The sequence below is a fragment of the Ambystoma mexicanum genome, chromosome 5p (assembly GCF_040938575.1).
Source record: "Ambystoma mexicanum isolate Mex_15411 chromosome 5p, UKY_AmexF1_1, whole genome shotgun sequence".
In the NCBI taxonomy this organism is placed as follows: Eukaryota; Metazoa; Chordata; class Amphibia; order Caudata; family Ambystomatidae; genus Ambystoma; species Ambystoma mexicanum.
The window spans coordinates 834,288,512-834,306,470 of NC_090930.1; the positions used below are offsets into that span (position 1 = coordinate 834,288,512).

At 46.2% G+C, this 17,959-nt stretch overlaps 1 protein-coding gene across 2 annotated transcripts in view; it reads left to right on the forward strand.

Moving 5' to 3' along the window:
* The window catches only part of EEPD1 (endonuclease/exonuclease/phosphatase family domain containing 1), a 395,522-nt gene that overhangs the window by 306,089 nt on the left and 71,474 nt on the right, over nucleotides 1-17,959 (forward strand). For both annotated transcript variants that reach the window (XM_069613253.1, XM_069613254.1), the window contains one exon: nucleotides 15,961-16,095. In XM_069613253.1, coding sequence (XP_069469354.1) covers nucleotides 15,961-16,095 — 135 coding nt within the window. The remainder of the gene's footprint in view (nucleotides 1-15,960; nucleotides 16,096-17,959) is intronic.

The following is a 17,959-nucleotide window of genomic DNA, read 5'->3' on the forward strand; positions in this document are numbered from 1 at the left end:
GCTATCCTCCCGGGACAAGGGAGTCCTTTTAGTGTAATTGTCAGGTTTATCAGTGGCGTGTCTTGGTCTATGTGTTTAGGATCTGTGGTGACCCTTCTTCAGGACCTTGGTCTATCAAGTCCGCAGAATTGTTATGTACCTTAAGGCTAAGCACAAGACTACATGGGTAGAGTAACAATCCCCCTTCATTCAGACCACTATTGTGGTGATGTACACAGTATAAAACACTCTTTACAAAACATACCATGTTGGTAAGTGTGGTGTTATGACCATCCATATACACCATATTGGAATGGAGAGGCGTGTATTGTTCATTACAAGTTCATTCTCTAAAGAGCTTTGTATGCACCCTCACCTTGTTAAGTATAAAGTCATTAAAATGTCCAAATGAATATTTGATGCTGGCAATGTCCTTACGCTGGAGACTTTTTTTTTCTTAATAATGTGAATTTAATGGTTACAAATAAAAGCAATTTGTGGTACGGTATTGTGCCCATCACTACTCGCCATCCTAGAAGGTAGAAACCGTAAGCCTTTATTTACAGGCTCCCTCAATAGACACATTTATGTGAGCCCTCGTCCTGTCCTACACAAAGCCATTGATATGGACAAGCGTGCTAAGTTTTGGTCAGATCAAGGGAGCGGGGTCACAGCCGCGTCATTGCAGAAGAGGTAAGAGGAGTGGATGGTATGGAGAGTGTGTCCTCCTTTTATGTTGCTGGGCCAAGCCTGGGCTGAAAGCTGAGGATCGCTGCTTACTCCAGGAAGGATGCTGTGATGATGTTTGAAGCACAGATAAACCCTGATGTTCAGCTATAGACTGGATTCCGGTGACACACTGGCCATTCTTTCAAGAAGGCCATGTCCACCCCGCAAGATCTTTAGAATGGTCCTTTGAATGGTGTAGCACTCGGTTTCAGAGAATATTTACAAAGCAGGCTTTGAAAGGTGATTTTAGGATTGGTGGGAACCTAGCTTGGAGGTATGTTGGATAGATGAGGGCCACACACCTTTTCAGCATAGGGGTCTCTTCTTGGTGATGATCTTGAAACCAGTCGGAAGAAGAACATCCAGGAATCTAGTGAAATTGCCAGAGAATCAGGTTTATCGAACAACCAGGTCCCCCCCACAGGTCCATCTTTGGGGACTAGAGACTGGCTAGATAATTTGTATTCCTTCCTGCAACTTGAAGTAATATCCTTTTGAACGTTTTGGTATTTTAAAGGCCTTTTCCTCCTCGTATCATCAGCCACAGTGCTTCATCTATCTATGCATATTCTGTGTTTCTTCTACAGGGGTTGGTTTTTACAGTGTGTTCTAGTTAGTACATGGTGCGTCTTATTAAAGCGTATATTTTTATAGGACCTTGATTGGACATTCCTTTATTTTGGATTGTTATACTTCGCTGGTTGGGGTTGCTACTGAACTACATTCACATCCCTCTTAAGAGTGTATCCTTCCCTCGGCCCACATTACCACAAAAGCCAAAGGAGGTATATCTCTTGATTGTGCCTGTTTTACCTTTATGATTGTGTTAGCTCTTGGTTTGTATAAGTATGCATGCTCACTCCTTCCTCTCATCTAATATCTCAAGATCCAACCTGCTTGTTCACCTCTTACTCTCATCTACTATCTCTAATTCCATCCTTTATACACACTTCTTCCTCTCATCTACTATCTTGAATTACATCCTCTATACCCACTTCTTCCTCTCCTCTAATATCTCTAGTTCCAGCCTGCAGGCACACTTAATCCTCTCATCTTCTGCCTCAAGCTCCGCCCTGCATGCTCACGTTTTCCTCATCTAATATCTTTAGATCTACCCTGCATGCTTTCACCTCCCTCCCGTCTACTATCTCTAGCTCCACCCTGCATTCTCACTTCTTCCTCTTATCTACTACTTCCCTTTACATGGTGGCCATCTTAGCTCAATATTTTCAGTCATTGATTGAAAATACTTTTTTGCAAGCACCCCTGTTATCGCTTTGGTAACCGGAGTGCTAATGGCCTTTAGCCCCCGTTGCAAGGGCTGGAACGGGGGCTTATCACTGCATTTTCACTCTTTCTTTCATCTACTATTTCTAACTCCATCCTTCATGCTCACTTTTTCCTCTCATCTGTTATCTCAAGCTCCATCCTGCATGCTCACTTTTTCCTCTCATCTAATATCTCTAGATCCATCCTGCAAGTTAATTCCTTCCTCTCATCTACTATCTCAAGCTCCACCCTGCATGCTGACCTCTTCCCCATATCTAATATTTCCAGATTCATGCTACATGCTCACTCCTTCCTATCACCTAATATCTCTAGATCCACTGTGCATGCTCACTCCTTCCTCTCATCTACTATCTGTAGCTTCAGCCTTCATTCTCACTCCTTCCTTTCATCTACTATCTATAGCTCCATCCTGCATGCTCACTCCTTCCTCTAATTTTATGTCCCCAGGTCCACCCTCATGCTCACGTTTTCCTCTCATGTAATATATTTAGATCCACCCTGCATGCTTTCTCCTTCCCGTCTACAATATCTAGCTCCATCCTACATTCTCAATTCTTCCTCTCATCTAGTATCTCTATATCCACTGTGAAAGCTCACTTCTTCCTCTCATTTACCATCTCTAGCACCACCCTGCATGCTCACACCTTCCTCTCATCTACTATCTCTAGCTCCACCCTGCATGCTCACACCTTCCTCTCATCTACTATCTCTAGCTCCACCCTGCATGCTCACACCTTCCTCTCTTCTATTATCTCTAGCTCCATCCAGCTTCTCATCCGCTATCTCAAGCTCCACTCTGCATGCCCACTTTTTCCTCTCATCTACCATCTGTAGCTTCATCCTCCATTCTCATTCTTTCCTCTCCCATCCTTTAGGCTCACTACTTCCTCTCATCTGCTATGTCAAGCTCCATCTTGCTTGGAGCTCGAAATGACAAATAGCAGCATTTCTTTCAAAATTGAATGACTTTAGACTATGGGCCTCATCACGAGTTGGGCGGTAACGCTGGCGGTATTACCGCCGGCGGTATTAGCCCTACCGCCAAACCCCGGATCACGGGTTTGGCAGTAATGGAATTCCCCATTCCCCATTGAGCCCATTCGGGAATGCCCCATTCCCCATTGGGCTCAATGGGGAATTTTCGCGCTCTTACCGCCGGCAGATTTCCCACCAGCGTTAATAGCGTGAATTTTCGGCGGATTTCCCCCCAGCTCAGAGCTGGGGAGAAATCCGCCAAAGCCCTGATTTGGCGGACCCTTAAATCCGGCGGTAATAGCGCGACCGCCGGATTTAAGGGTTACCACCAAACTCGTGATGAGGCCCTATATGTAAATATGTAAATTAGACCCCCAAAATAACCACTCAAACTGACTCCCATTGGCCGCTATTTTCGAATTAATCTTTACCACTCTGCAGCATCTCTTACAAAGTAACACAAAGAGATCTGGCTACTGGGCGTCTGCCATTGTTCTGCTGAGGGTGCACGCTGTCTGATGCTCCCACCTGTTCACAAAAGTGTGTTGTGTACTTTTTTTGTACACTTAGGGCTGCCCACTAAAAACAGTGTGTGGTTGAAGAAGGAACCCTTTACCTGTATAGAAAAGTACTGCACAGTACTGTAAACCATAGTGAGCAACTATACAATCTTCACACCAGGATGCAAATGTGCACTCTCCCCTAGCCCTCGGCTAGTGATATTTGACTCTTGGCGAGTAAGACATGGTGTGCCGTGTGTATGTATAGAATTGAGGTGGCGAGTGACTTTTTGATGTCTGGCTAGTGGCTTGCAACTTGAACTTTTGACCCCTGTTCATACCAACAAGATGGTCGACCCTCGCTGCAGGAAGAGCACAGTTCCTTCTAGGGAGTTTCAAGTCCCTGATGATGTGGTAATCCTGGTGGAGCTTCAACTCTTTGGTGCAGGTGCACACAGCACTCGCTTGTAATTGAAGACCTGTATCTAGATGCTTCCAAAGATTAGTGATCACCACCATCAGCGGTTTGGTAGACTTCGAGACACGGTGGTTGAATCTGCAGAGAAAAGGAGAAAAGGAACCGGGGCTAAAGAGCGCAGTTAAGACGCGGGCGCAGTTCCCCATGAGAGCTGCATCTAGCCCATCCAGGGGTGGATACTTCCCATCATGGATCCTGGGAGCCTTGAAGGTGTGGGCGGATCCTGAATCTTGTCAGTTTCCCATTATGCTCTAATGACACTCAAAGCTTGCTTTGAAGTGATGGAGTGCAGTAATAGGTTGTGCATTGCATTATGAACTATGTCTTTCTATGAATGTTCTCATATTAACATGTAATAGAAAATCTATTCCTCTTCATGTCAAACATTGCAAAGTGACATTGAAACAGACTTGAACTCCAATCTTCAAACAAAGAATGTCATTGGTAACAATATGACACACATACATCCCAATCCACCAGTAAAAGAACTAGTGAAGTTCCAAGATGTGGTCATTGAGCAGATTGCAGGCATGCGTCATGCAGAAGCAGCTATCGCTCAGGGTATGAGGATTTCACCTTTGAAGACCAGCATTTTCACACGCTGAGAACTCTGAAGACCGCTGACAATGAAGTGTGACTATTAAACAGCTTCAGACTGCGGGTGCAGAATTGCTGTCGGGAGCCAAAGCTTCAATGGATGTGTGCCTTGGCATGATGTACACATTTATGTAAAACATGAATAATGTTCTTATCTATTTTTTTACATTAACATCCTTGGTCGCAGTGCCAGCCATTCAGCGACCTCGAAAGTGGGCTTTAATGCTTCTACGCGGCTACGTGACTAAATGTATGCATCATGTGCAAAGCTTCTAGAGTTTGCATAGGCACGTGTGACCACAAGAGCTGCACTGCAGAATCTTTTCATGTCACGTGAGGTTGTCATTTTTCTCTTGCAGAAAATCTGCTGCGTAACTTGTGGTGGCACCGTCCACACATAGGCACGATCTATGTAGCCAAGCACATTTGGGAAATATGCCAGCTTGTAAGAACTGTCTCTTTTACTTCTTTAGTTGCTCGTTTGATATTGGGAAACACGTTAGCCGATATTGCTGCCATGACGTGTAGTACTATGCGGCTAAGGATAGGTTGGAAATGAACCAATAGCTCTACGGATACTGGTGCAGGGCTCCAACTTTGAATTCTGCTCAGCACATCCACAATGCTTTTCTCATTGAGGTGACAGGCCCGCAGAAGTTGTTCAGGGCTCGTATCGAACGTGTGTGTGATAGGTTTGATGCTTTTTTGACTCTTTATAGCAGCTGTGAACTCATTGGCCATCATCCCTGGCAGCAGAGAGTAGTTGTCAGTAGTGGGGTCTCTGACAGATGTGTCCTTCCTATGTGTCCTGGTTTGGAAAGCTGGTGGAATCCCAGCCATTGCTAACCGCCTGTTACCTCTACCACCCCCATGTTAAGCATGTTGTACTTTTGGAGCTACCCAAAACATGCAAAAGGAAACTTAAATTCAGGGGCGAAAGCAAATTATAGTGAATTTACTGCCGAGTTGCCAGACCACGTAATCCCAAACTCATTTACGTCATAGCATGAAAGCATTGCAAAACTACAAAATAGTGAAAACGTTTATGAGTACTCCGGGTCAGACTGAGAAATAAAAATGTCCCAGGCACCAATGAAAAAGTGGCCCACAGTTGCAAATGGCAAATCATTCCCTTTGTGACTCTGTTTGAATAGTACCCAAAAAAAGAGGTTTTTGGTCAAATCTGATGCACATTTTGCATATGAAAGAATATTTATTCAGCAACATTGGTCAGAACTACTAGCCACATGGTGAAGTAACTCCTCAAACTGGCTCACATTGGCCAAAAAAAGTGGCCCACTTTGACCAAAAAACTGGCCCACACCAGGATTTTGCGTTTTTGGTTCGGCCTTGGGCCTATTGCCCTATAGGCCAGCCCGAGCCTGTGAGTACTCAACTGTCACTATGAAGTTGTACACACTATTGGTCTGCCCAATAACACAACCCAGGCACATATGTGCACCACCAGAATACAAGTACAAGAGCACTGTGACAGCTCAACTGGAATGGGCCCTCCTTACCTTTCTGATAGAGACGCCACTGAGGGTGGTTTTCTCAAGTTGCATTAGGATGGTGGTTTGTTTGTGGGTGTGGCTTACTGGAAACTAAACTAGGGTCAGCAAACACTCCACATATTCCAGCACTGGCATCCCAGGGGTGAAAGTGGAAAAAAGGAACTAGTGGTACTCTGGCTGCATCCAAAAAGGATGGAGTGGGATGGTCGGACAGATGGCTGGGAGGGCGGGGGGATGTCTGGGGGCAGTGGGGGTTGTGGGGAGTGCCAGGATCATAAACTTTGGCTCAAATAGTTGGATTTCAAGGTCTATAGTAATAATGTCTTATAGAGTTTGCTTACAAAAAAACAAATTGCATGATAACGCCACATGACAGCATGTAAATCCATATAGCAACATGTTAAGACAAACGAGTCTCAATGTGGCTTTAATTTTCACATCCTGAATATTAAACTATTACTCCCAGAATGCAAGATAATGCCAACCTGAAAAATCTATTTAACCCCAGTGGACTTTCAGGGATATAAAACATGTCCTAAGAAGTGAAGACGTTGTGTGTTAAACACAGAGAGATCTGCAGATTCTTTATCACAAACATCCAGCACGTTGTTATTCAGGATGTTAAAAACATTTCATTAGTGACTTAAAGCAACTTTACTTTTTGCATAGAGACATCATGGATATAAACAAATCTTTATATGGGTGCTGTTTGTTGCTCACTTTAACTATCACAGATTAGCAAGGTAACTGGTGCTTTGCGAGCTCTTTGAGTTGTAAATGTTCCGTCATGTATATGAAAGGCCCTACCACTGATAAAAGAAATGTGTTTGCAACTTGAGCACCGTAACGACCTGCAGAGCCACGGAAGTCATGTGTGTGTGTGCCTAGCTGTGACTTGGAAAACTGTCAATGCTTGAATGTCCGCCTGAGCCAATTCTATGTTTGGCTCGTAGAAAGACAAAACGTCCTTCTTGAGCCTTTGAACTAAAGGTACGCTGTGTAAAAATGAAAAGAACTAGTGGTACGCGTACCAATGATTTATATGGTTTATAGTCATAATTTCGAAACAAAAATGTCTACAAACAAAAATGTCGAAAAAAAAATGTCGAAAACAATAATGTTGACATCCTATACTTATAATGTAAAAAGTCATTTTTTAGAAAAAAAAATGTCGACAAAAAAAATGTCACTTAGAACTATCAACACCTCACCCAACACCACCCTGCAACCCCCCCCAAACCCCCCACCACCCTCCCACCCCTCATACTCAACACATACTAATTATATATTTATTTATTTATTTATTCAATAATTAAATAAATAAAAAGAGTATCATTTACTATGGGGGGGTCCCCCCCAACCCCCCCTCACCCAACACCCCCCTGCCACCCCCCCACACCCCCCCAACCACCCTCTCACCCCTCATACTCAACACATACTAATTATACATTTATTTATTTATTTATTCAATAATTAAATAAATAAAAAGAGTATCATTTACTATGGGGGTGTCTCCACCAACCCCTCTCACCCAACACTCCCTGCCACCACCCCACACCCCCCACCACCCCTCATACTCAACACATCTAAGTTATATATATATTTATTTATTTATTCATACAATAAACAGTCAAAATTTCGAAAAAATATCGAAAAAATGTCGACATTATTGTTTGTCGACATTATTTTTTTCGACATTTATTTTTCGAAATTTTGACTGTCGACATTTTTACTGTCGACATTATGACTGTCCACCGATTTATATTACACTTACATCTCTGCTTGTTGGGCTCTCTGAGCGGTAAACCTCCTTGACTGTACTGCATGTGCTGTTATTTCTGCACCTGGATGCAGTCAGCTTTCCAGTCTGTGTCATAGTCCTAGGGTGCAGAGTGAGAGAATAGGTTGTATTGCTTACTCTGTTGATCCTCAGTCTAAGGAACGCGCCACCATTTGATCTGAAATCCATCAGCGCCCATGCTCAAATTCGGAAGACTCTTTCCCAATTAGTCTGCCTAAATAAGTTTGCTCACAGTCTCCATTGCTAAGTGATCTATGGGTATAAAACCTCATTCAAATCATATCAAATCAGTACATAAGATTTTACACCGGATTGTCATTTTGCACCAGAATGTTCTACAGGGCAAAGACTCCCTCTGTGCAAATATGTATTGCAGCAGTGCATCTTTGCCCTGGCACAATTTTTGTGCTTGTAAAAGCTCCCTCCAGCACTGCATGTGACCGTAGGGTAATAGATCGGGAACTGTGAAACTGTGGCTTTGGCTGCGTGTGTGGCTGCATGCAGAGCCGGCCCGAGGCATGGGTAGTGTGTGGGGTGGCTCAGGGCCCCGCTGTCAGAGGGGTCCCGCAAGGCACTAGTGTCTGTCTCAACTGCTGTGCAGTTTCCATGTACAAAGCTTGCATAAGGCCACAGTGTCGCCTCCCAACCTCCTGTGGCTCTCTAGAGATAGACGCCCGTTCCCAGCGGCCCATCAGAGGCTGCAGGCCCTATAATGACGGCTTATCACTTTATTTCATCAAGCAGGGCATTCGAGTGGGGCCGATTTACAAATGATGGCCCATTTAAGAGACCATTGTTTTGGAGGAGATGTTTGTAGGGTTTCTGTGTTAAGAAAGGAAAAAATATGCATTTGCATTCTGAAAGAACACACAAAGCACCAGTTAGCTACCTAAATCTACACTCTCCTCCAGGTTAATGACAATGTATCAAACAAAACAGTTTTAAATTAGCCACATTATTTTCAGATGTTCATATTTAACGCACCAAAAAGAGTTTATTTTTGGTTGAATGTGATATTTTCATCACATCAAATATGAAGCCTGCATTTGTCAAACACTGAAACACAAACAGGTAACCTTTTCACACATTACATGTTGTTATACGTCTTGCAAATACATTTTCAAAACCCAAAGGCCATTTTTTTGCATTTTGCTAAATTGCATTCTGGTATTTGTAGTCTCCCAGTCAAGATGGGAGAATGATGCCACAATTGTACACTTTCTGCTTAACATATATCTGTAATGATTTATATGTTTGAGTGGGTACCTTACTGTGGTATGTGTACTTTCACGTCATCTTTATAACATAGAGTATTGTTGAAAGCCTGATGTGGGGCTGAGAAGGGGGCATGATTAGAGGGCAAGCAAGTCCTGAATATTTGCCCAGGATGTTACAAGAGAGGTTGTAATCCCGGATACTGGTGCAGTTATTTTTCCATGATTGTGGCCATGTGCTGCTTTTCACGGCACAAGTAAATGATACATGTGGGTATACAGCGTAATTTTTTTGAGAGGGTGGACACAACCTCCTTGGGTACAACTGTGGAACTATATCTAATTACCTACCAACTGGCGAATTCGCTTTACCTGGGTAATGTATTGGCAACACATGCCTGTTATGTTATGTATTTTATTTCTGGTATATACATGTATTGATTCGCGGACTGATATAATTGAGTTATTGATTTTGGGTGACAAATTAATTGGCAGTGATTTACGCCTTGTGATTGATTCCATGTGACTATGCTTTCCGAATTCTTTGATTGAGGAATCACGTTGTTATTTTTCTGTGGTTCATGAAAATGGTTGGTGAATGCAGTGATGGAAGTGTACCAAAACAGTAGTGGAACTGTGACTCCAGCGGGGGACAGAGTAGGAAGGAAGGGAGCGCTGTGCAACACATTTTGCAAGGGTTGCAGTCATGCTGGTTGACAACCAATTGTGTTGAAATAGATTTCAGCTTAGCTGTAACTGATATCCAGTGGAAAAATTGAGAAATGTGCTTTAACTTCACAAAGAATAGTTTCGGAATGGTGAAAATGGTTGCAAAAAGTAGAGGAGCTGTTAAAAGTACAAAATAAAAGTAGAGGAACACCGCTCCTGTCCGTTCGACCTCACTTCGACCACTGGATGAATGGGGTTTTCACATGATTGTGGTTGCATTAATTGATCAATGTTGCACGATCACATGATCGTAATATGCCCTGATGAAGGACTGCCTATAGTCCGAAATTCATTGGCAATTGTTTCATCAGCACTTACGTTCGAATTAATAAACAGAAGAAATCCTTTGGAACAAAACAGTATTAAGAACCATTTTTTTGCAAGAAATTCTACTTAGAGACAATATGAGACACTATACTAAATCTTTCAACAAAAGCACGTAGTGATATGATATGATATGATATTTTATTTATATTGCGCTCGTACACAAGTGTTTCATAGCGCGACCAGGCGAAGGGAGGGGAACAGGGGAGAAACAAAAACAGCTATCTTACTAGGCCCAGTGACATTGAGAACGTGCAGGTGCATGGGGAAGGGAAAAGGGGGAAAGTGCATGGAAGGGGGAGAAATTGGAAAGTGTGGAGCACAGGAGAGAACAAAACAAACAATAAGAATAATGAGTTAAATAAGTTTTTTTAAAAAGTGATAAACAGTAGTAGTGCAGCCGGTAAATGGCAAAGTGCTAGGTTAGTCAGATAGGGTATATCTGATAAGTGCAGAAGAAAAGTGGGGGGGGGCTGTATGGGTACAGATACAGGCCCCAGCGCAGGAGATGGCCCGGAGGCAGTGCAGGAGGGTGGCAGGGTGAGCAGGTACCTGGGCCCAGAGGACAAAGGGTGACCAGATGCGCAGTGCCTAGAGAGAAAGCAGATCAGCAGGGGAGAAGAGGGGCAAAGGCAGAAGCGAAGAGGAAGGTCTTGAGGAGCTTCCGGAACCGTAGATGGTTCTCCTCCAGTTTCAGGGTGGCAGGGAGGAAGTTCCAAAGGAGGCCCCAGCCGAAGACAAAGATCTACCCCCAGCTTGTTTATTTGAAAAACGACTGACCCTAAGGGAGTTAGAGGTAGAGGAGCGAAGGGCTCAAGAGGGGAGGTATTTACGGAGAGATAGTTGAAGGTATTTTGGGCTCATGCCACAGCAAGTCTTGTGGACAATGTAGAGGGTTTTAAATGTAATCCTTGCATCCACTGGGAGCCGATGAAGTAATTTCAGAGCTGGGGAGATACGATCCCATGGCTTGAGGCCAAGGACAAGTCTTGCAGTCCTGTTCTAGATTAGTTGTAGAGGGCGGAGAGTGGAGGCAGGTAGATTTAGAAAGAGGCTGTTACAGTAGTCCAACCTAGAGAGAATCAGAGCTTGGGAGACAGTGAGCTTCTGGGGAAAGGAGTGGAAAGGAAGAGTACCTCTAAGGAGGTGCAGTAAGAAGTTAGACTTTTTAGAGACGTCAGAGATGTGTGCGGAGAAGGAAAGTGTTGATTTAAAGATGGCCTCGAGGTTCTTAGCCTCGCAGGCAGGGACAGGAGGAGGGCCAAGGGAAGCCGGCCAGAGAGTGAGAGGAAAGGATGGAGAAGGTGTACCAATGAGGAGGATCTCAGTCTTGTTGGAATTTAAACAAAGATCATTGGCGGCACACCAATTTTGAATGGCGATTAGGCAGTCAGAGATGAGGGAAGGAGAGGAGGTGGCTGAAGGAAGCCTGAAAATGACTTGGGTGTCATCAGCATAGCACTGGAAATTTGAGCGGAAAATGGAAATGTAGGCATCCAAGTGGATGTTGGGGAGTGCAGCCCACACCAATGGCTAGATAGCCTTGACCTCTTTTTTCCTCACCAACATAATTTAACTTCCCATGATACCTTTGCGTACTAAAGACTAATTCTGTGACATCACGAATGTCACTTTTAATGCAAATTAGGGGGGCGCACATCTGTTGCCGCACAGAGCCCTGTCAATCCTAGGGTCGGCCCTGGCTGCACGTGTGCACCTCATGAGTCCACATCGCATTCCTTTGTTGAAAATGAGTGCCTGCCACTGTGCACTAGTATAATTTCAAAAAATATTGTGTATAAGAGGCAGGCGGAAAGTAGCGTGCAGACTGGGTAAATCATGCATGCCCAGCAGTGCTTTATGATGGTGGGCGGTGCATGGGTTTTCTGATCTACGACTTCAGCACTTCAATTCATGACGTGGCTTCCTTTTGAAGGGTGGATATTTCAGAAGCCTGCTGCTGCACGAGTACCATTTGCAGTGATTGGAGCGGTAATCGAGTTTGCTTCTATTGAGTGCTTCGTGCAATGTTGGGAAAGGGCTGGGAACGTTTTCCCTACAGGGCCCATTAGCCGTGCTCTGTTATGCCATTCACACTCCCCTCTGACGCCAGGTGTAGGTACCATTACACGTTGTGTAGGCCCATCGCCTGGCTCTCATTGTCATCAGGCCGCCTGCTGCTATTTTAGGTACAAATATTGAATGGGCGCGTGACGCACTTGTGGCGCATGAAGACTGTGACAAGGACTCTGAAGACCACAAATAGTCCTTCCTTTGTGAAGGATAATAGAGCAAGCACAAAAAGAGGCACAAGGCTCATAAGCGCAACCTGGCAATTTTCAGAAGCAAATAATTAGCCCCTGGTGTACTCTTTCAGGTGTGAAACTGTCTGGGGATGGTAATGGGCCAGTGGCTCGGGTCGAATGAATCTACTGTCAGGGGGCCTTCACCCAGGCGGCCTTATGATCAGCAGAACCAATAATAGACCGGAAACCAGGTTCTATTTTCTAGGGCGCGTGGACACAATGTTCGTACGTTTAGAAACAATTTGAAATGATCTGCGGCTGTGCGTCTGCGAAGGTTTGAAAGAAAAGCCCTGCAAGACTCCATTTGCTTTCAGACCACTATGGTGGTGACGTGCGCAGCATGAACGCAATTAACATAACCTAACGTTTGCCGACCAAAACACTCAATTTCTTTCCCGTTGGATTTTGCCTGTAGCTTTCCATACCACGGAATGGTCACCACAGCGGACACGCCCCCACCCCCAAACCTTCCCAAGCCTTTGAAACAAGCATTGGCAATGCCAATAGTTTTGGTGTTTACTGCTGTTGTTTGTATTTTGCATTTAAAGGCACCAGAGTGAAAGGCAGAGAGTGAAAAGTTTCAAAGGAGGATGTGATAAGGGGTGCAGGTGTGCAATAGAATGAGATGGGTAATAGAGCAAGGGAGGAAGCCACTGATAGAGGGTGCCATTGCTGATGAGCAAAAGGAAATATGAGCAAAAAAGGGTGAGAGCAAGAGGGTAAGAAATAAAGCAAGAGCGTGAGAGGAAGGATGAGGGGCTAGGAAGGTGGGGTAAGGCGTGTGGGGGAATAGAGGAGATAGGGTGGAGTAGGGTGTATGGTGCGTGGTGGGGTAAAGGGAGAAGGGGTAGGGTTGGGTCGAGAAAGAGAGGGTAGGATGGGTGGCCGTAGAGAGAGGGGGGGGTAAGATGGGTGGATGAGGTAGACAAAGAGGAGGTAGGGTGGGTTTGTGGGGATGGGTGGGTGATTGGAGGTAGAGAGGGTAGTGGTAGGGGAAGTGGGGGTAGGAATGGGGGTAGGGTGGGTGGGGAGAAAGTGGGTGTGGGGTGGGAGCGGAGTGAGAGTGGGGGGGTTGGGGTCGAGAGAGTAGGGGTAGGGTGGGTGGGGGTACAGAAAGTGGGGGTTGGGTGGGGGTAGAGAGAGTGAGGGTAGGTAAGGTTGGGGTAGGTCAGGTGGGGGTAGAGAGAGTGGGGGTAGGGTGGGGTAGAGACAGCGTCAGTTGGGTGGGCGGGGTAGTGAGTTAGAGGGGCTAGAGTGGATGTGGTAAAGAGAGTGGGTAGAGTGGGTGAGGGCAGAGAGCATGGGGAAAGAGTGGGGGTAGTGAGAGTGTGCGTTGGGTGGGTGGGGTAGTGAATGAGAGTGGGGTTAGGGTGGATGGGGTAGAGAAATTGTGGGTAGGGTGGATGAGGTAAAGAGTGGAGGTAGTGTGGCTGGGGTAGAGGGAGTGGGGGTAGGGTCAGCGGGTTGGGGTAGATGGTGTGGGGGTAGTGTGGGTGGGTTGGGGTAGAGGGAGTGGGGGTAGGGTTGGTGGATTGAAGTAGAATAAGTGCAGGTAGGTTGGGGGGTGAGGGTAGGGCTGGTATGTGTAGAGAGAGTTTGGGTTGGGTGGGTGGGATAGAGAGTGGGGGTAAGATGGGTGGATGAGGTAGAGAGAGAGTAGGGTGGGTTTGTCGAGTGGGTGGGCGATTGGAGGTAGAGAGAGTGGTGGTATGGTGAGTGGAGGTAGGAATGGGGGTAGGGTGGGTGGGGAGAAAGTGCGTGTGGGCTGGGTGGGCAGAGAGAGTTGGGATTTGGTGTGTTGGTGTGGAGAGAGTGGGGGTAGGTTGGTGGTAAAGAAAGTGGGGATAGAGTTGGTGGGGGTACAGGCAGTGGGGGTAGGGTGGGTGGGGTAGAGAGAGTGTGGGTAGGGTGGTGGTAGAGAGAGTGAGGGTAGGTAAGGTTGGGGTAGGTCGGGTGGGGGTAGAGAGAGTGGGGGTAGAGTGGGGTAGAGAGAATGTGGGTTGGGTGGGTGAGGTGGTGAGTGAGAGGGGGAAAGGTGGGGGCAGTGAGAATGTGGGTCAGATGGGTGGGGGTAGTGAATGAAAGTGGGGTTAGGCTGGATGGGGTAGAAAGATTGTGGGTAGGATGGATGGGGTAAAGAGAGTGGATGTTGGGTGGGGTAGATGGAGTGGGGGTAGGGTGGGTGGGTTGGGGTAGAGGGAGTTAGGGTAGGGTGGTTGGGTTGCGGTAGAGTGATTGGGGTTAGGTTGGGTGGGTGAGGGTAGGGCTGGTGGGGGTCGATACAGTGTGGGTTGGGTGGGTGGTGTAGTGAGTGAGAGGTGTTAGGGTAGTTAAGGTAAAGAGAGTGGGTAGAGTGGGTGAGGGTAGAGAGGGTGGGGTAGCGAGAATATGAGTTGGATGGGTGTGGGTAGTGAGTGAGAGTGGGGTTAAAGTGGATGGGGTAGAGAGATTGTGGGTAGGATGAATGGGGTAGAGAGAGTGGGGGTAGGGTGGGTGGGGGTATAGGGCGTGGGGGTAGATTGAGTGGGGGAGGTTGGGTGGCTTAGGGTAGGGCTGGTGGGCATAGAGAGAGTGTGGGTTAGGTAGGGTAGTGAGTGAGAGGGGTTAGGGTGGATGGGGTAAAGAGAGTGGGTGAGGGTAGAAAGAGTGGGGGGAGGGTGGGGGTAGTGAGAGTGTGGGTTCAATGGGTGGGGGTAGTGCGTGAGAGTGGGGTTAGGGTGGATGGGGTAGCGAGCCTGTGGGTAGGATGGATGGGGTAGAGAGAGTGGAGGTTGGGTGGGGCTAGAGAAAAAGTGGGTTGTGTGAGCAGGGGTAGAGTAGGGGTAGGGTGGATGGGGTAGAGAAAGTGGGGATTTGGTGGTTGGGGTAGAGAGTGTGGGGGTATGGTGGGTAGATATGTGGGGGTGGGGTTGAGAGAGTGCGGCTAGGTTGGTTGGGGGTAGAGCTAGTAGGGGTAGGGTGGGTGGGGGTAGAGAGAGTGGGGGGTGGGATGGCTGACTGGCTGGGGGTGGAGAGAGTGAGGTTCGGTGGCTGAGTGGTGGTAGTTGGTTGGGTGCAGGCTCAACAAAGCAGCCTCGGGAGAACTTGCCAATGTAGCCGAAAATAGCCCAAACATAACCCAACCAGCAAATGTAACGGTGTGAGTGGCGTAGACAGGGTAGGGCCTGAGCGGGCAAGGCCCAGCTAAAATCTGTAAATGCTCACTCAGCAGCACTTTGTGGGCATGTAGAGGGGTCAATGTTGCTACGGTGGGCCCAACTACATTACCTTCAGGCCCCACTTCTTAGACAATCCTGGCTACGCCTCTGATGTTGGGGGGGTGTAGAATTGGTGGCCATGGGGTGGGTTGGTGGTAGTAGAGAAGTTGTTACTTAATGCATGTAAGTCTGCCTGAAGCTAAAACATTGCCTGAGAAGTGTTTTTTTTTCTCTGTTAGTTACGTGCTGCGCTTTGGCTTCAAGGTCTAGAGTACTGTGGTTTCAATGGCTTTGCTCTGTTGGTCACGTGCTGTGCTTTGGTTTCAGGGTGTAGAGTACTGTGGCTTCCTGTGGGACACGACGGCCGGCATCGAGCTGAAGGACACCAGCCAAGAGGAGGGCCTCCAGACAAACGGCAATGGGAAGCACACATGTCCGCAGCATTACCTGGCACACTTCAAGGTAACCATCTTCCCACCTTCAGAAGATAGATTGTCAACATTTGCTGACGTTTTATCGTTATGTGTACCAATTATGTATTAGAGTCACTTAAGCGTTCGTGTTTGTTTGCATGAAATGTTTCTCCAAGGCCCTCCTTAGAGCCTCTTCACTTCCCACACTGGTAATGATGGTACTTGGTTTCATTGCCCCCAGGGTTGGTGCTAGAATAAGGCTATTCTTTGCGAATGTCTATGGTGCCGCCAGCAAAGGGGCATCAGTGGGTACCATACTGGCCATAAGAAGGGATATTTGTCCCATTGGGTTGTACAGGGGCATACTTGCACTTTTCCTGGGGTGGAATAAACCCTTATACCAGGCATGTTCCCCATTGATGTGATATTTGCCTTAGTGTCAGTTTCAAAATGGGGCCAAGTATCACAAAATGAAGGGCAGACTGGTTCGGCAAGCTTCACAAAATGAAGGATAACTGGTTTCCAAAGGAATATTGATGAGCAGGAACTAAAAGCAGCCCCTGTGTGTGAGGCATCACCCAGTAGGTAGGAGCTACACTGGGTAACCAGGAGCGAGTAAAGGGCACATGCCTAGTAAAAATCTTTTCTGGAGGAATACTGTTGCTGATTTCGAAACAGTCATTTGGAATTGGTCCCATGATTTCATTACCTAAATCAGTAGAATAATGTTGGGTATCAACCGCCATTCCAATAAAGGTGACTGCGCCCAAAGTGATACTTTGAGGATCGCTGCTATCCACCAATATTCAAATGGTGTCTTGTTCTAGGTCTACTAGAGGTGTTGGATTTAAATACAAACCTTGTTGGAGATGGGAATTTAGATTTATATAGGCGTCCGTGTGTTTGAGGTTCTGTCCTAGCTTAATTTTGAGGGAAATAATGAATTGTCGCACCTGTCCTGGGATGGTAACCTCTTGAACTTCAACTGCATAAGACAGCAATTGAGCTGAACAAAATACTTTTTTGCTGTTTTCAAAGCCCACATAGTTACCTCCCAGTCGGGACCAGGCTTTATCTTAATTAGGTCCAAATTGATTGTGAATCAGTTGCAAATGTCACTGCCCAGATAAAAGTGGAAGTGATATCTCTCATGACCCAAAAGTGATTCTCTATGCTTTTGTTGCCAATGGACACTTTTAGCATACACATGCTAGGCAGGAGATGTTTGGAATTTGGGGTTTCCAGACCTCCTTCCCATTTGTCAATCAATTTAAATGTGCTAATGGTCTGGTCTTTTGGGAGTTTTCTGAATAATTCTTTGCTGATGAATCTTCTTCCATTATTCAGGCATACTCTTGCGAGCACCGGCTCCTCCCCCTCATTTAACTTAATGGGGAATAGCAACTGTTCGCCCTTTTTCTAAATGTGCATCAGACCGAGCGGGTTCTTCCTTATCTGGTTTCACAAGACTCAAGGTTTTTTCTGATTTTAGAGTGTTCCCTTCCAGTGTGGATTTTCACTTAAAACTGGGAGGAAGGTTGATTTTCAAGAACGGAGTAGGGTTCCCATCACCAGTTTGCTCTCCTACAGATATGACAGTCATGTCTGGGACTTGGTTATTCTTGAAATGGAATTCGACTTTCTCAGAAAGTTGATAAATTAAATGTCAGGTACCATTCCTGCTTTTTTAGGTCGACTAGTCTGGGTCCAGAGGACCTTGTTTACACCATGGGTCAGAGGTGAAAACCTCCTCAGGAGATCGCTCCCCATTAAACAAGGTGTGCCCTCTGAAGCCACAACTATCACTGGATGTTTTACTCAGTGCCATCCAATTTCTATTTCCAGATCCGCAGTCCCTTCGATGGAAATATCATCCCTGTGAATTTATTTTTTGAGTTGTCCAGGAAGTGGTG